Raw genomic sequence first — 20,445 nt, forward strand, 5'->3', positions numbered from 1 at the left:
GGTCAACCTAAACAGAACTTGGATTTATTTATTTTTCATTTTCATTTCTTTTGGCCCACACGGTCACGTGATTAATTACAATTCAAAATTTATTTTTTATAAATAATTTATGAAAAAATAAGTTATTTTAAAAATATATTTGATAAAAATCAATTTAAGACAACTTTTTTAAAAAATAATTATAATAACATAGGATAGAATTTATAAATTAATAGTTCGTTTAGTATGATAAATAAATAAAATATTTTGAATCAAAATTTCAAAGTTGTTTTTTTTTTATAAATAATTCATGAAAAAATAAGTTAAAATAACTTTAAATTAGAGATATATTGATAAAAATAAATGCAGTATACCTTTGAATTCATAAATTAAAAATTAAAAGTTTTAGGTTTTAATTAAATTAAATTAAAATCTTGATTCAATTTTGTAACAATTTTTTTTATTTAAGTTAAAAATAATTTGTAACCAAATATATGTATAACATTGTTATTAGTCAAAAGTTAAAAACAACTTCAATCAATTTGAAAAACTCAAGTAAATGGAATCTAAAATTTGAAAATTTTAACTTTTGATTAATATAAAATTTTGATTCAATTTAATAACAAGTTTTGAATTAAAAAAATATTTTTTAAAATTTAAATTTAAAAAATATTGACTCGTGCTCCATAAAAAAAATCAATTTATATTTTTTCTCATGTGAGGTATAGCCATGGTGAGTGTTCATGGCCTTCTTTAACCTTTTTCTTTTTCTTTTTTTATTCTTAGAGAATCCTATAGGATCTGTTCTTGTGATCTGATACTGCTTTTTTTTTTTTTTTTAACGAAGGATCACTCATTAATATCAATTTTATTTAATATAAAGCTCAACACAATTTATTTATAAAAAAAAAAAAACAATCAAAGATACTACCCAGGCTTCACAGCAACTGCAAGCCACGTGCGCGGAGATTAATTTCCGTGGGATGACGTCATCGGCCACCAATTTAGATGCTCGATCGTGTGTCTAAACGTGGAATGCAGCACGGTCTATGCAGACGGCGGGCCAAAGGAACGATACCGTTTAATGGTTGTTATGCGACGTCGTTAATGATGGATTGTTGAGATTCGGGGCAGGAACGAGTGCCGATTGGTGGATAGACACGGAAACACGTGGAGCTTAAAGTTGGACAAACCGACAAAGCATAAGTTTCAGTGTTTCACGCTACAAACTTGGATTTCATTAAGAGACACGAACGACAACAGGTAAAAGGACTGGAAAAAAGCTACAAGAGGAATACTGCTAACAGGCCCTGTTGGTGGTGGGAAATCCTCAGCGGCGATGTAAATTCTGGTTTTATAAGAGCATTCCCACTCGTGCTTTTTATTTTGCGTAGCTAAGAAAAAACTATTTTAATTAGTTTTTAAAAATATATAATTATATTTATACTCTTTAAAATAAAGAATCATCAATATTTTATTATTTTTTATTATTCAAGTTATATATGAGTTGAATATTTAACTATATGTTATTTCGTGCTCTTTATTACTTTTAGATTTTTCTAATGAATTATTTAATAGCACATTTAAAAACTAATTCTTTTATTATAGTAGATGTCACGACCTGGATTTTAAATTCATGACATGACTAGTAACTTGAGAGCCAGGAACGAAGCTATAATTATTTGTTAGGGGAGGTCATAATTAATATAATAAAATATAATATTTATTTTACTTTATTGTACATGAGTTGTAAAAAAACCTGTATAATTTAGTTTTATTCAAATAAATTACTATAAAATATAATGATCTTTGTATAAGGTAAAAGGTTCGAAGAAATACCAAATTGAGTCAAAGCAACGAAGTTAATTTCATCTTCATAATATATTCATCACTTTAATGTTGTTTGTTTTTATATCTATCAAATATAAACATACAAAGCATATAAGAAACATTAGCTAAAACGAAGCATTATTTATGTTCGATAAACTTTGAAATAAAGCAAAAAATAATAAAGAACTATTTTCACTAATCAGTGCGGGTTCTTTGTAAATTATGGCGCATCGGAGTTGCTCAACCATAACTTTAACATTACACATTGGAGTTGGTTCACTAGGCTGTGAGTTATCAATATTTTTTTTTGAAAAAAAAATCAAATTCTTCTTATTTTGTTCATGGTTCAACCTAAAATCAAAACATATATCGTGAGAAAAAATTGATAATTTTGGTGATTCTGCTAAAAACAAAACATAAAAAAAAATCAAAGTATAATCAAAACAAACCAATAAAATATATCTAATTAATTAAAAAAAACACTATAACAAGAATTCAAAAAACAATTGGTAAAATTAGCAAATCTGAGAAAAAAATGAAGCAAAAATAGTAGAATTATATAAAAAAAATCATCAAATTATTAACAAACATCTCAAAACAAAATAAAAATAGATTTTAAATTTAAGTTACCTTGTTTTGTTTGATGAAAAATAAATTAATTGATGACTCTGCTTCAATCTTTCCGTTGAAAAATTTTACTTATGATTTATATTTATATTTTTGTTTTTGACTGGCTGCAGAATTTATTGTGCAAAGTAATGATTTTATATTTATAAGATTTATATTAGAGCTAAGTAAATTAATTTTAAAAAAATCAAATTGAAAAATCACACTTAATTACAGTAGAAAAACTCATCTTTATAGAATAAAAAACCTCCTCCACATTTAATTATCTAATAATATATATATATATATATATATATATATATATATATATATATATATATTACAAGGGCGGAATATTTTAGGGGGGGCCCGGGCCCCTGCTTGCCCCCCTTCCTTCCGCCCCTGGTGAAAGCAGTGCCGTAAATATACTACACCTACACCAAGCCTCATAACATTTATATTATAAAACAAATTATATAAAATTACACAATATTTTATAAATTTTCAAAATATCTCATCATCAGTTAAAAATAAAACGTGGGTTCATAATACATGTTACATTATATAAAATCTAAATTTTAAATAAAATAGTATAATAACAAAACACTTTAAGATATTAAAACGAATTTATTAGAAAAAATCTTGCAAAAATAAACAAGATATATCGATGAAAAATGAAGAGGGATAAACTCTCATAATGTTCTTTTAACTTAGTTAATAATTAGCCTTTAAAAATGATGTCTTTGCTAAACAATTTATACCTGTTTACCTACATGCCAATCATGTTTTAAATTATGATTAGTTTCAAAAGGCATCATTTTATATTATGGTTAACTATAAAAAAACTTTAAAATTATTATGATTTTTACATCAGATTGACCGCATAGACAAATACATCCTTAATTAAAAAGACTTAAAATCTAGGTAAAAATAGTATTGAATCATGTTTGAGTTTCATAAAGAAAAATCAAATGAATATTAAAAAATTTATAGATAAAAGTACACACTAAAATAACAGTTTTTAACTTTTATACTCGAGCGTGCTTATTTTTACTGTCTCATTTTATTATCTCATTATATGAGATTTTAATTTTTTTTTCCACTTAGTTTTTTTTTTTTTTAGATTTCTTCGTGCATAATGACATGATCATCAAATTTATATGTCCAGCACGCTGACCCGTTCTTGGATATCAATCGAATGTCTATAATTTTCAATTGTACATACTTTCAGATTTACTATCTCTTTTATAATAATATTAGTACATTTTTAACGGATTCGAAGATCACGCGAAGAAGCACAGCTCGTCCTATTGAGCAGTGATATCATGTAGATGATTTGTCTCTAAAAAAAAAGAGAGAGATGCCGAAAATAAATGTTCTCTAATAAAATTGAATGATTTATTGTGAGAAGAAAAAAACACTAGAAAATCCGACAACTAATTTGAAACTAGATGTCAAGGATAAACAAAAACCAGCGACTGCAAGCCACGTGCGCAAGAGATACTTTTTTCCAGGGCTAACGTCACAGGCCACCAATTCATGTTGATGCTCGATCGTGTGTCTAGCTAAACGTAGGAAGCAGCACGGTCTATGCAGGCGGCCGCCCGAAGGAACGGTACCGTTTAATGGTTATTATGCAACGTCGTTTATGCTGGACTGGACTGGATATCATTAGAATTGTCGAGACTCGAAATGAGTGCTGATTGGTGGATAAATACAGAATCACGTGGAACCCTTTTTTTTAGAGGTTTTTTTTTTTGTTTCTGGTGTTTTTTTTTTTAAAAAAATAACATATTGAAAAAAAAAAATAGAAAAATAATACGAGAATCACAAATAATTTTTGTAATTCACGAATCACAGTTGTTACATGAACTTATTTGAAAGATACAAGATTTAATTAGAAGATTGGAAAGAGGAGAGAGTAAAAAAAAAAAAAAACCTAGAGAAATATCAAAACTAACTTTAATGATGATTCTATTTGTACCAGTGAAAAAGATCTCGACGAAACGACTTCAATGATAAAAAAAAAATTATTAACAGTGATTTAAGTGGGTCACACGAGCATCCCAAAAACAAGCGAGTCTGACACCTTTGTGACTCACTATTTGTGATATTTTTTTGGTGTTGATAGACTCATATCCTTAACGGCGGAGCCACGGTGAATCAAAAGTTGCCCTCTTAATTTTTTTTATATTTTTTATATTAAAATATTAAACTCATATGTTAATATATATATATATATATATATATATATATATATATATATATATATAATTACAGCTCATTCCCCTAATTTCCCCCCCTTTTCCCTTTTCTTTCTTTATCTTCCCCTGTCTAACATTGTTCAGTGTCGTTCCCTACCTCTTGCTTTACTCATCAATTAATTTTTCTTGTCTTTTGCTTTATATTTTAGGTAAATTTTCTTCATCTTTTCTATTTATTTCATTATCTAATTCTAGTTTTATTATTTTATAATTAGTTATTAAAAATATTAGGATTTATGATAATTTAGGGGTTTTGATATGAATATGTTTAAATATGTTCAAAATAAATATTTAAATCTGTTAATTTAATCAATTAAGTGTTTCTTATTTTATTATAAAGAAATAAATTAATATTCATGCAAAACCACTATTCTTAGCATCTCTTGCATTGACATGGTAGTTTATTGAAATTTAATATTTTCACATGATTTGTTTGTAAGTAAAATATCAAATAGAAAACATGTTTTTCAAGTATTGTTCCTCTTACACATACACTATGCATTGTTCCTCAATTAAATGTCTAGAAATGATTTAATCAACATACTTATTATATACATATAGATATGAATTGAAATATGTTTTGATTTTGATAAATTGACGTGTATTTTTAAATTAATTTTACTTGATATGAATTAATATATATGTTTTGAATTGATTTCCAATGCATGTCTATATAATATAGTATTTGTTAATAATTTGTCCTCTCATTTAAAAAACTTTGGCTCCGCCACTGCATATCTTCGAGATCTTTCTAGTGCTATTAGTGATATCGTTATCGGAGCTTCGATTTGCCTTAAAGATTTTTTTTTTCTTTTCTCTCCTTTAAAGAACAGTGAAGGATACTTACAACCTGTGAATCACGTATGTTATATATAACTTTTTAAAATATTTTTTATATTGTATTATTTTATTAAAAAAATTTAGCATGCTATAGTCCAGAAATATTTTTTTTTGTTAATCGTTTGTCGTTGAAGGGCAGGAAGGTCCCAAGTGGCTTGTTCGATGTGGAGCGAACAAGGTGGCATTGACAATGTTGTCTCCTTGTTTATCTTCGCATTTTAATTGCTTATGTGTCACATTGCCGACGCCAAAATTATGCGTACTGTAGCGTAGAAGGAGACGCTAGCCAATGAGCATCCAATGGAAAATCTTCTTCGTCTATTATTCTTCTTCCTCCTTTTGCACGGACCAACAACACCTTGATAAGACAGCATTCTCTATGGTGTTTTTCGGAAATTCCCTTCTCTTTTCTAAAGAGTTTCCCCTCTTTTCAGACTAGTTTTTATTTCTCTCCCAAAACAATGTATTGACTAGACAATTAATTGGAAAGACTTGAGCACTAAACAGAGATGGCTTGAATCATGATTGAGTTTCACAAAGACAATATAAACAATGATTAAATATTTTATCTAAAAAATAGATCAAAGTCGAGTAAGAAGAATCTAACTCAATTTGCTTTCTTGTTTTATGATTGTTTTTTTAGGTGTTTTAGATTGATAAATTGATTTATTGATGTTTGTGAGATGTTCTTTAGTTAAAATGGGTTACAAAATAGGTTTCTAGGGGAAAAAAAGTCTATTTTAATTTTTCACTCACCACTGTGATGATCAAAATTTAAGCAGATAGATGACATGTTGCATGATTATTTTATTTTAAAAAAAAATAGGGGTGGATGACATGTTTTCCACCTCTTAAAAAGACAAGAGAAAATATATAATACCTGAACACGCAAACCTAGCACTTTTTTTATAGGCCTAGACACGCTAGTCTATTTTTTAGAGCTTTTTTTGTAATTTTTTTCATATTTTGTTTTGGTGCATAATAAATTCAAGGAAAATAAATTATTATACCTGATTTTGTCCTTGGCATGGATCAAATTTTTTATGGGTTGAGACACGGCACCTATGTTTTTTTAATGCATTTCCCCCTTTAATTTAAAGAAAAAAAAATATAGTTTGACTCTTTCTATCATTGATCTTTTATTAAACTTAGAATAAGAACAATTTCATATTTTTTATATCATTTAGCTTGAAAAAATTGCGTCTGATTGAGCTGGTTAATAATTTTGTATATTAATTCAAGTTGACCAGAGTTGATATAATATAATATATTTTTGTAAATTTCATCTTCAATTCTTTTATAACTCTTCAATTTACTTTCAGATTTAATCTAATTCATGGTCAATTAAAACTCAATCAAGGGCTAGCCAGGAAGGGGATAAGAAAAGAAAAAGAAAAGAGACAATTTATCCAACTGGGTTAACTTATTTTGATCGTATCTTTTACCTGTATTATAAATTTTGCATGTTAACCCGGGTCAATATAATGTCTTTTCATTTCACTCCCTTGATTTTTTTTATTTAATCATTTGGCATTTTGTTGTTTCACTTTTTAATTAGGGTTAGACAAGGTTAAAATGATGTATGCATGATTTTTTTTATTTAATCCTTTAATATTTTATTTTACTATTTTCACATGTCATATTAGTAATTATTGATTTGTTTGGGGTATTTTTGTCTATTCAACATTTTAATTAACAATAAATAACCAAAATACCCCTAAGAGTAAAACAAATAAACAGTTTCAGGTAGGGGTATTTATGTATTTTTCTTTTTTATACATAATAGGATTACACGTGTACACTTGGATCAAAGAAATTTGATTCATTGGAGTCAGGGGTATTATGATCTTTTAACATCGGTTTTTTATTGATTGTTAGTTTGGTTAAGAGTGATAATATAATTTAGCATTAAAATAATATTTTTTATTTGAAAAAGTTATTGGCACATTGGAGCTGTCACACACTTTGGACGACGCAAATGGCGGCTCATGATGGTAAAAACTGGGCTTCCATCATATCATTTTATTCCTTTTCGCCTTCTCTTCCATTACGAGTGGCACATGTTATCCAAATATGACCGGTTTATCGTTGATGACCCTTTTTTTTCTCATTCGTTTTTCTCTCCTACCCTAATAAATACACTATGGTCCTCATTATTATTGATATTTCAGATTTAATCATTTTACATTTGATTTCTGTATTTTTATTATTTTTCTCTTTTGTTAAAGTTTTATTTGTTTTCAATTTAACCCTTGGTTTTTAATTTTTTATATACAATTTTTTCGATTTGGTCCTTCAAATTTTAATTTCTTCTTTTTTTCCTTTGCTCTTTTATCGAAGTTTTCATAGCTTTCAATTTTATTCTTCAAATCAATTTTTTGATTTTTGTTTTTTCAATGATAATACTGATTTCAATCGAGTCCCTCTTCTTTTGATTTCTTTTTGTCTTCTTTGTCTTTTTTATCAAAATTTTTATAGTTTTCAATTCTATTCTTTAAATCAAGTTCATGGTTTTTATTTGCAATAATAGTGGTGGTGGTAATAACAAAAATAGTAATGACAGTGATGGTAATATTAATAATAGTAATAGCAATAATAAAAATAATAGTAATGTTAGTTATGAAAATATTAATGATAAAAATAAAAATAAAAATAAAAATAGCAATGAAAATAATATTATTATTGATGGTCATAGCAATAATAATAGTAATAATAATAATAATAATAATAATAATACCAATGATAATAATAACAACAACAATAATCAAATTAGTATTGTTATTAATAACAATAGCAACAACTAAAATAGTGATGATAATAACAATAATAGTAGCGGTAGCAACATTAATACCACCACCACTACTAATAATAGCGACAGTGGTGGTGATGATAACAGTAATGGTAACAATAACATTGATGATGATAATTTATTATGATGGTGTAATGGTAGCAATTTTGATAATAATAATAATAATGATAGCGATAGTTGTGATAATAATAATAATAATAATAATAATAATAATAATAACAACAATGATAGTAGTAGCAGCAGCAGCAATAATAATAATAATAATAATGCTAATGATAATACTAATAGTGATGATAGTGATGATGATAGTGATGATAGTGATGATAGCAGTGGTTTGCTATAATGATAATAGTAGCGGTGACAATAATAATTGTAATGATAATAATGAAAAATATGGTTATGATATTAGTAATAATGGTATTAACAGCACAATAACAATACTAATGATTTTGATCATCATTATTTGAATTGCTATTTTTCTTAAATCCTTTTGCATGGTTTATTTTTTTTTAATTTCATATTTTAATATTTAATTTATTAAAAATTAAACTTTATGGTTTTTCTAGATTGGATGTTTCAAGTTTATTGACTCAGATCACGTGATGAAAAAGTTAATACATTTTTTTAAGGCTTTATAATTCTTTTTGTATGATTAAAATCCCTAATTATTGTTATTATATATTAATCATAACTGATTTTTTATATTCTTTTATTACCTCATTTTAATATGTAAATATTAATTTTTTGTATAAAAAAATAATTCAATTCCGCTGCGAAACGAAGGCTAGCTGGTATTTAATCCTCAACACGCTTCTTCTTATATGATAATCAAATCTAACCAGCTTCTGTTTAGTTGGTTGGCAAATTCATCAAGCATCAATCTCTATAATTAATCAAATCTCGAACATTTTGAGCTACAAGCCCAAAGCTTGCCTGAACATAGTTTCGGGATCCAACCCGGTTAGATAGATTCGGACTTAAAACTGGATCCATCAAGTACCTGGCCCATTACCAGCTACAGCGTCGACTCTTCTTGACTCTGGAGCAGTCAACAAAGGCATCGCATGTGGCCGGTGGCCTGCCCCAGACTGTACTTTAACAACAAAACAAAACAAAAATCTCCATTCAATCCCCTCTGTCATCTCTTCTTTTTCTCTCCCCCTGTTCTCTGCGTCGCCGGTCCACCTGATACCATGGACGACTCACCAATCAACCGTCTACCACAAGACACACTCCACCAGATTTTCTCATCTCTCCCACTTCGTCAAATCATGATTTGCAGATCCGTCTGTAAGTTCTTCAATCAAATGTTGACCTCACCATCCTTCGTGGACCTAATTTCCACCCAGCCCCCGCTGCGCTTCCTCGCTCTCCGCCCTCCACATCACCACCACCACCTCCACCATCAAAGACAAAACAGTCACGTCTCCTCTGTACCTTACCTCCACGTGTTCGATCCAGACCAGAATCAATGGCTCAGGTTCAGTCTCAGCTTTTTACCTTTCAGGTCACCTCACCCGGTGGCGTCAGCGAGTGGACTCATTTACCTCTGGGGTGAATCACCGACCTCGATCGAGTCGAACAGGTCACTCGTTGTCTGTAACCCCTTGACCCGCCAATTTCAGGTGCTCCCTCAACTTGGCTCGGCCTGGTCACGACACGGATCTGTCCTGGTTGACTCCGTTAACCACCGAGTCATGGTATTAACTGAACTCGCTGCTTTATATTTCTCAAACACAAACAAGACAAACTCGTGGTTAACTTTCTCCGCGAATTTACCATCAAAACCCAGAAGCCCAATTCTAATATCGGACTCTGTTTTCGCTTTATGCGATGTTGGGTCTCCATGGAGATCTCAATGGAAGCTTTTTACATGTATACTGTCGAAACTTAATAACAATTATAACAACTGGGTTTGTTTAGAAAGGCAAGAATGGGGAGATATTTTTGATATTATAAAACGACCACGTTTGGTTCGAGGAAAGGGGAATAAATTGTTGATGATTGGAGGGTTAAAGTCGAATTTCTCGTTGAATACATCGTGTTCGACGATTTTGATATTGAGGCTGGATTTAGAGAGATTGGAATGGGAGGAGGCAGGGAGAATGCCGGTGGACATGTATAGGAGTTTTCAGGAATCGAGTAAGTTGAAGGTTTTTGGTGGCGGGGATAGGGTTTGTTTCTCGGCCAAGAGAATGAGGAAATTGGCTTTGTGGGATGATTGTGATGGTGTTGTTTGGAGGTGGATTGAAGGAGTGCCTGTAGGTGGAGATGGGCTTTGTAGAGGGTTTGTGTTTGAGGCTGGTCGTACTGCATTGCCTTGAACTGGTATGTTTGGTTATTAAATTAGAGTTGGATTTTATTGCCACTATTGTATTTGAGAAACTTATTGGCTTATTTATGCTGTACCATGTATTTGGTTTATCAATGAAATGTTGTTTTTGCTTTATGGTACCAGTTGCGTATGAGATATTCTCTGGTTGTCTTGCTTCTACTCTGTTTCATCGGCTGAAATTAGTTTGTGTCCTTAGGTCTGAGGCCTTTAACGAGTTCAGATTTGATTTTGATACACCTGTGAGCAAGAAATTGCTGTTAAGAGCATTATGCTGATGGGAATTTGATATTGCATTTACTGGAAACGTGAATGCGATTCTTGTGATGGGACTTCTCGTCCCGTTTCATTTCTTGTTCTGGCTAGCTTAATGTTTTCCTATGCTTTCCTTTTGGTTGAGTTATGCTCATTTCGGAGCCCTTTTTCTATATTGTTCATTTATTGTGTTTACTTGATTACATATGGTTCGTGTCTTCATGTTGGGTCTTCAGATACAGGGATTGGCTAAATGATCATTGTGTTTGTAAGTGAACTGTGTGTATTACGTTCACTTCATTTTTATTTACGAGAGGACAGCAATGGGCATGTGAATCCCTGACATCCTTGTTATGACGTAATTGCGGTTGCAAACATACTTCAAGGCAAGAAGATATGTTTCCGGGAGTAAATCTTCTGAATTTTAAATTTCAACGAGTGTAAAGAATGGATCCATGGAAGGTTTGTCGGAGAAGATTTCTGCCTGCAAAAAGTTTTCTTCGGTTGATTCACCTGTTTCTCGAGAACCCTATATGTGGTTGAATCATGGGGAGATGAGGTTCCAATTACAGCCACAGCTGTTTTCAACCTAGGATGATCCTAAGGTCCTTGTTTTCCGAAATTTTAACCAATCCCTCCTGCTACAACTCATAGGAGTTGAACGATCCATCTCTTGTTTCAGTTTAGTGGCATTCACAATGATTCTCGTTTATTGTCCAGCCAGAAATAAGCCCTTTAAATTTATCCCTTTTCTATTTAGAAAAAAAAGAAAAGATTTCTTATATTGGACAAGTGCAATGCATCTGGTTGGTTGTGGATTATGATGGTGGCTATACAACTTGCATTTGTCTTTACTTAGATTATTTATGAACTCAAAGCCTGTACCTAATGCCTAATTATTGACCTTTTGTTTAATTGTTTCCGGGTTAACCCTTTTGGCCGTTGCTTGATACAAGGATGCATCGATGGTTTTTATGTATTTGTTTATTCGTACCTTGGTTTGTTCCTTTCCGATACACATGTTAGAGAACTATTTATTGAGCATTGAAGCCATCAGATGGTGGCTGCTAATATTCCCGTTTAATCTTTTATACAAACTATTGTGTTGAAATATTGATCACTGTGATGGAAACAAAGTTTGCTACAATGGTCAAAGAAACTAAGCGCCGGATAGAGACTTTTTCTAAGATGTTGTATACACTTGAGAACTGGTAACTTTCTGAAAGCTTGTCCAAGATCATCGAGTCCCATTCTTTGTATAAATCCCTCTTCACTCTCTTCAGCTAAAAGAGTAATATAGAGGAAGAGCTCGTCTGTATAAGTTTGTTTTATATGTACGTTGAAATATTACTTTTTAATAATTTTAAAATAAGAAGTATTTTAAAAAATAACTGCCATTACCTATTATAATATCAAACAGACGATTAATCTTTTTTCCAACTGGAACGTGGAATCGATTTCAGAGAGGAGATTAACCTGTCATTGGATTTTATTATATTGCAAATCCAGAAGCTCCTATGGTCTTTTTCTCGGCCGACTTCCTAGTGCATGCCTGGGAATCCATGAGGAAGCAGTTGTTAAAGTCCTTGATTTCCAACATAGACAAACCTTAGAATTTTCATTCTGCACCCAACACCCTCTGCCAAGGAAACCTGCCAATAACTGGGCTTGATTAACATCTGTGGCACTCGAGGGAGTTGGTTTGAAACCCTTTAGCATCGGAAACTTGTCCCTCCCACGACGATCACTTCTCTCTCCCAATCGGAAGAGTCCAAACACCATCCATCCATAATCGTAATCCCCATGTTCTCCTTTTGAAAGAGTGCAAATCCCACACTTTCATAGCTATGTGCGAGTGAATATCAGAAAATGCAGTTTATGATTGTCGATAGTGGAACATATAAGCGAATGACACTAGACATACATGATAAGAATGAACAATTATTTGCCTACTTAATTATTAGTCTAGATTTCAAGGAGCAGTTATTCTGTGAAGCCTATAAATAGGTAATGTCAGTGCTTGTATATAGTTTTTGCAGAGACATTCAACAATCAATGAAAGCATTAAGCTCCTTCCTTTACTTTTTTGACTAATTTTATTTAAATAGAAATTTTACTTCAATTACATATCTTTTCTTAGTTAATTTTTGTGAATCCTACTTTTTTTTCTAATATATGATTAAAAAGAACAGATCGTGGTCGCTTGGTCTGGATTATTGTTTGACACCCAACAAATGCTAATGCTGGAGTATCTCTGCATTTGTAGGAGAGCTCTTTAGTATCACTGAACAGACTCTCGTCAGCTTTACTTAGAAGTACTTCGCTGATTCCTGCGATTATATTTGAAGCAAGATGCCAGTTCGATACTTCAACAGAACAGAAGATCAGTGAAGGTATTGCTACCATTACTTGCCTAAAAGCCATCGAAATGCATGGTGTCATCTATGGAAGTATCCAAGTCCACACTTTCTTGATTCACAGGAATAGTCAATGTGTAGTTGTGAAATCATAATAAGCTTTCGATAAACTGATCATTGGTAAAATCATCTAGCATGTTGTCTAGGTTGTTTTTTACTGTTGGGAAGCTGAAGAAATTTCGAGATTGCATTCTAGTTCATTACTGTTGTTGATAAGAGCAGTTCGCTCATGGTTCATGACATTCATGGCTAGAGACTGATAACCAAATTCACAAGAATGATGGAAAACTTTGGCCGCGAATACTCCATATGCAAATACTTTCGTTCCCAGATTATTAGTTGGAGACAAAGGAAGCTTCATATCACAGCACTCTTCAAAGATCATGTTCTAAAGATAACGTACAACTAAACAAAGTGATTGTTTTGTGATCTTAATTCGTCTAGAAAGGTGGCCCCATCTTAGTCAAGCTTTGATTTGAAGCTGGTCAGAGCAGAGAGCTTGAATTTCCAGTTCAATCACTTCGGATCAATCTTATGTGTTTGTATAATGTAGCGTGCCAACAAGAGATCCCCCAGTTGGAGGAAATTTTCTTGCACAAGGATATAAGAAAATGAAAGAATAGAATTAGTTTTACATGATTTATAAACAATTTATGACAAAAATAGGTTAAAAGTGACTTTAAGTTGAGTGTATTTGATAAAAATCATTTAAAGCAACTTTCTTGAAGAATGCATGTTAGAATTAAATAAAACGACTTAAATGAACTTGAAAAAGTCATGTCAAATAAAATTAATGTGTTTTTGAAGCAGCACTGCAACCATCACTGTTCATGGATTTTTGAATTTCTTTTTTCTTTGAATTATTATTTTTTGTTTTAGATTGTTTTGATGTTAAAAATAAATTTTAAAAAATAAAAAAATTATTCTAATGTATTTTAAAATAAAAAATACTTTGAAAAGTAATATCAATTAATTGGTTGAAAACTATCTTAAACTGGTCGATAGTGCTTTAACTTATTTTATTCTAATTTAAACCCTAAATTTTTTTTAAAAAACTTTTAACAACATAGTTTTCTGTTTATTTTTTAGGGGTGTTAGGGAATATAGTAGCGGTTGCTTTTTAAAATGTTTTTCGCTAAAAAATACATCAAAATAATATATTTTTATTTTTAAAAATTATTCCTGACATGAGCAGATCAAAATAATTTAAAAATAAAAAAATAAAAAAATATATATCTTTTTTAAACACTTTTAAAACAAGTCAACAACAAATGGGTTGAAGACAAAATGAACATGTACGGTCACATCACATGGCTATGTAAAAGGATGTCACGTTGCAATACAACTTGACCGAAGGACACTATTGCTGGCCAAAAAATAAGGTCACCATTGCTCACATGTTCACTACTGGGATGGATCCCTTGAAAGATTCCCGAACCCCTTTTCTTTCTTAGATGTCGTTTTGCAGAATATTGAATAAAAATTGATTGAGACCATCTTATCTTGTGCGCGAATGTTTTAACTCTCGCGAACTTGACCTGTGCTGGCTTGGGAGCATGTAGGCAGCTAGTATCAGCAATCGAATCTCATGCTTCTCTGTAAAGGACAGTCTGCAAGGTTGGCATTGATTTTGAACGGACCTGGACCATTTTTCTGGTGGTGTTCTCTGCAAAGACAGCACAACTAGAAGAAACAATATATAATGTTTTTTTTTAAAAAAATTATTTTTATTATCAGCATATTCGATCTAATAAAATTAATTTAAAACTAAAATATTTTAAAATCATGATAAAAATTAATTTAAAACTAAAATATTTCAAAAACATAATTAAACCGCAATACAAGACGGTAGGTAAAGGCATTATAAGACTTTCTCTCTTTGGTGCATCAGAATTTCCCTACTTTTGTTTCGCTGCTTGGGCAAGCTAAGAATAAGGAATCTTGCATTTTAATTTTTTAATCTTAAGCTAGACAGTGTCCAACACGTATATAGTATACTTTCCCATGGAGATATATATGAACTGTTGAAGATTTAATATAAACTGTTGCTACCATTAAAATTATGTTCTAACCACCACATGCGTTAAATAAGTTATCAGAGATCATGCACTGGACCTTGAAATCCATGCAGTTTTTATTCAGTGCTGTTTAATAATCTAACATTCAAGTAAACTGTGCACATGTCTGTGTAGTGATTACGAGATGCAAAAATAATTTAAGAATATTAGAAAACTAAGCACGTTTATCACAATAAACAAGCAACTTAATCATGTAATTTTTTATACCACTGCTCTTGATTACGCTCTGATTCTTTGTTGTTGCTTTTGAATCTGTTCTTGAGTTGCGTTAGTTCCCTGTTGAGGCATCACTACCGGGACTTCAAGGAATTAAAAGGATAAAAAAATTTAGCCTTCTTGAAAAAACAACAACGAAAAAAGTCTCAGGCTTGGCTCCCGCAAGCTGCACGACTGCGAATTGAAAAGGAAAGGCGCCTGGCTACTGACAAAGGAAAGAAGGCCATGCCTGTGAATTTTATGACAGCAGTTCTATTAAGGGTTGCTTCAGTGTCTGTGTTTTGAGCATGGGGACGATGCCATGCGCTCTAGACCACCCGATCAATGCACCTCTACCTCTGTTAAGGAGTCTAAACCTGCTGGGACTTGTGCTTCTAATCCCAGCAGAACTTCAAACTTTTTCAACACAAAAAGAAGCCGTCAACGTTGTCGACGTACAATTAATAGGTCTCTTTCGGCTACATAGTTATAGTGTATCTGATATCATAAACAGTAATGAAAACCGAACCTAGGATTGAGATTGAAAAACACAGCTAGCTAGGCTTCCTTCTAAACTCTTATGATATTTAAGTATTATAAAATTGGTTTTAAAACATTTTTTAATAGATATATATTTGAAGTCAATTTAAATACAGATTCACTTGTAATTTGGTTTAAAATATTATTGGAAATTGTTTTTCAACACAAATACTTTAACATACATGTTTAAAATTAATTATCAATAAATAAAAAATTGCTTAACAAACTTCTACAAACCCAAATTACTTCAATCAAACATTGAAAGACTATAATAGTTTCTTGTATGCTGTACAGTACGAAGTTGAAAAGTTAATTCTTTAATCATGCACTAGAAATTATGAGCCATTTAGGTTTTGGACTTAAATCATGCACGAATTCTCTACTCGAGTTTGGATTAAAATAATTATTTAATCCAGATAATTGTAAGCTTATGAGTTAATTTGTTAGAATAATCTTTATTTTATTTTTTTTACTAAAAATATCAAGTTATTTAAAGTAATGCTTTTTTATTGTCATTGAAGAGGAGGGATTAATTCTAGAAATTTATAGAATTAATTCTTGCATCAATTTTCGCCCAAAAAAATCGTGTATAAATAGGGTCGGAGAGGGTTGTTGAGAGAGAGATATGAGAAGACCTTTTTTCTATCGAAAACCCTCTGCCTCCTTCTATTTTCCTTCGGTTTTCTAGTGTTTTTTAGTTCACTATCTATTCTAAAGCTTTAGATTATTGTTGTAGAGAAAACTTGAGTATATTTTTCAAATGTATTTGTAGGCCTTGATGGAAAGTATAATCTTTCAAAATAATATTGTTTAAATTATTGTGAGGTTACTTACATTAAGACTATTTGCACGCATTTTTGCTTTAAAAATAAAGGTTTGAATCCTTAACAATAACACAATTTACTTTCGTAGTTCACATATAATTCTTCAACGAGTAAGTAAATCTATTTTGATTATATAATTTAGTGTTTATTTGACATGGAAGGTGTTACTGTTATTTTTTTAAAAAATCAACCTTGATAGAATATAAATCTATCCTGATTGATTGATTATAATTGATTATCTAATTTTAAGGAGTATAACTCAACTAGTAAAGTTATAAATTTACTCTCAAGAGATCACCAGTTCGAGAACCACAAACCTCAGGGCCACTGGATGCTTATATGGTCGTTAACTTCAGGGCCTCGGGGGATTAGTCGAGGTACGCATAAACTGGCCCGAACACCCACGGTTAAAAAAAAAAATTGACAATAATCTATCATGATTAATCAATTACACACGTACTAAATTTAAGTAGAATTTGTTATATGTTTTCATATTAATTCTGCTAGTTAAGAAACATTTACATATTATATATCATCAATTGAGCTAAACAATTTTTGACACAGTTGATAAACTATATTAAGAGCGTGTTTGGAAACGCGGTTTGCACCGTGTTCCCTTAAAATTTAAATTTATTTTTGTTTAAAATTAAATTTTCTTATATTTTCATATCATTTTGATGTGCTGATATAAAAAATATTTTAATATATTTTTAAATAAAAATAATAATTAAATCAACCGCTACTATATTTGAGAACACCTTAGTTATCTCAAACACATGCATTCTAGATTCACTATTTATTAAGTTAATAAGTTAGGAAGAAGTCACCTCCTATGAAGTAAAAGCTACAATGCTGTAGTTCTTTAAGTGCACTTCTTTTCTAACCCATTATTTCCCAGTTTTGTTTGGTATTATGATGCTTTGAAATTGATGCAATGGAACCTAAAGAATAAAATTATAAAAACAAGAAAAATAAGATTTTAAAAAACTATAGAATCTTTTTTTAAAAATTAAATCTGATTTAATGATGGAATCTAAAATTATCTTTAGTTAGGCATATTGTTTGACACGACTACATCTTTTTCAGGATCTAATCTAAATAGACACTTGTTAAATCATTCACGTGATTTTAATATAATAAATTCACATGCAATTGATTAGAACCATCATAGCTGTTGTGCAAAATACTCCTCTTAGATGCTTTTAGCTCCAATTATATATTCTTTCCAACTCATCTTGCATTTTGACTCTGGTGAGTATCTATAACAAACCACCTTGAAGAATTGTTGCCTTTTGAAATGTGTGTAAATCGTGACTGGTAGATGCCTATTTCATCACTTAGAATTCTAAGAAAGATAAATTATTATACAAATGATTAATTCACGAATAAATTTTTGATTTATCAAATTAAAAAAAACTAATTGTTTTTGGGAAGACAGTGTAAACACAAACTCATGGATATTCACTCTAACAATAAAAATGATGATTTTGCTCTTCTCACTGCAAACAATTTTTGCACATATTTTCAGAAGATTTATTAATTATTATCCAATTAAATTAACTAGAAATCAATATTTTTTTTTATTTGACGAGTCGTCACAAAATACCGGGCTTACTTACTTGCGGGTCGCTCATGTGATTCATTCCGGTTGCATTCTAGTGTCATTAGATTTGTTTTATCGATATCTTTTTAGTAATATTACTGGTATTATTATTGAAGTCTTGGTGTGTTTCCAGATAAAAAATTTCTTTTATTTTTTCTTCTTACCTTCTCTCTTCTTATTAAATCCTTGTTTTGTTTTCTAGATGATACTTGAAACTGGGGAATCACTGATATTATCTCCGATTTACTAAATCATATTATTTTCTTAAATATTTTTTGCACGTGTTATTTTATCACCGAATTTTTTATACTGTAGCCCAAAAATATGCCGCATTTTAGGGTGTAAAGGTGGTCCGGACCACGCTAACCGGCGTTCGGACTCGGGCAGTAGAAGTTCTTTCTGATTGACGTATTCTATTTTTGTCGTCTGGTAGCAGACATGCTAAATAAATTAAAATACAATCACACTTGTCAGGAGAAAACAATTGAATAAACACAGTGTTCCTAAGTGCAGACCGGAGTGATTGGATGTTTGAGATTATAATACTCGTTATATTTTAAAATAATATTTTTTTTTAAAAAAATAATTTTAATTTTAATAGTAACATGTTAAAACAATATAAAATTATAAAAAAGAATTAATTTAAAGTAAAAAAATCAGTTTTTTTTAAAACAGTGTTTTCAAAACACGTCCGAAAACAAATAACAACGTCCCTCCCTCTCTCTCCTTTTACTCTTCCTTTTCCTCTTGAAGGGGCTGGGATAATCGAAACTAATGTCTTACCTTTCTTGTGCTATCAGTTTATGTTTTTCTCCTTTTTCATTTCTTAAAGGGAAGACTCACCTTTTTGACATGCATGCATCTTCCTGCGTCGCCATCATAACTAGGCGTTGGGGGTAGCCCCGCCGTCTCCTTCCCCTGTCTTCAGATCTTGAAGATCAGGACAGGACCCACCTGTCACCAAACTCACCCCACCATCCCATGTAATGTGAAATGGACGGCCAGCCCAATGGACTGCCATGGGCGGTGGGGCCTTTGATACACAAGCGGTATATACTTTGTATATATATGATCAATAATTACTCCAAATATTTATGGATATTTTTACATTTATGCACCAAACTAACAACCCAGAATCCAAATACAGACATCATGGATCACAGACACTATGGGACATGAAACAACATATGGCATCTATCAATAATTCAGAAAACAGAAACCATATATGCGGGAACTTAAGTTCTGCTTTAAGATTATTCCAAGCTTTATGTATACAATTTGAACGGCACAGGCACTTTCTTTCCGGTGGTTACTTCTGTTGCAGTGCTTCTCTGCCCTTCCACTTCTTTGCATGTAGCTCTCATTTAGTTTTTATGGGTTGGCCGAGGGGATTGGAAAAAAATAAATTTAAAATCTCGGCGCCTGATCACCAATGAAAGGAGGTGATTGACATACGTGTCAAATGTCATCTATATTCACTCGTTAATTCAGATACATCGGCCAAAGAGATATTATTGATGGTAGTTTTGATTTTTTGTAACCAAGATTATTGTATTTTTGTAGCATATTTGCTTTATATATATATATATATATATATTATAAAAGCAGTGTTTAATTGAGTTATTTATTTATTTATTTTTGAAATCAAACATGTGGCTTTTTAAAAATAATATGTTTTGATTTTGAATCAAGGTAAGATATTTTGTTTTTAACCAAGAATAAACAGTTTATTATTATGAAGTTTAATTTATTACTTGATGAGATTAAAATATAAAAATATTAAAAGAATAATAATTAATTACCAAACAATACTTTATTTTATGCTACCTTTGACTAATATATCATAACAGAAGTTAAAGTATAACACGATATA

At 30.8% G+C, this 20,445-nt stretch overlaps 1 protein-coding gene across 1 annotated transcript; it reads left to right on the forward strand.

Moving 5' to 3' along the window:
• Positions 1-9,391: 9,391 nt before the first annotated feature.
• On the forward strand, positions 9,392-10,777 carry LOC7467826 (SKP1-interacting partner 15). Its single transcript, XM_024596169.2, has one exon. The coding sequence runs from the start codon at positions 9,393-9,395 to the stop codon at positions 10,650-10,652; it is 1,260 nt and encodes a 419-aa protein (XP_024451937.1). The 5' UTR covers position 9,392; the 3' UTR covers positions 10,653-10,777.
• The last annotated feature ends 9,668 nt before the right edge of the window (positions 10,778-20,445 follow it).

Source organism: Populus trichocarpa, chromosome 2 (genome assembly GCF_000002775.5).
Source record: "Populus trichocarpa isolate Nisqually-1 chromosome 2, P.trichocarpa_v4.1, whole genome shotgun sequence".
NCBI classification, from domain to species: Eukaryota; Viridiplantae; Streptophyta; class Magnoliopsida; order Malpighiales; family Salicaceae; genus Populus; species Populus trichocarpa.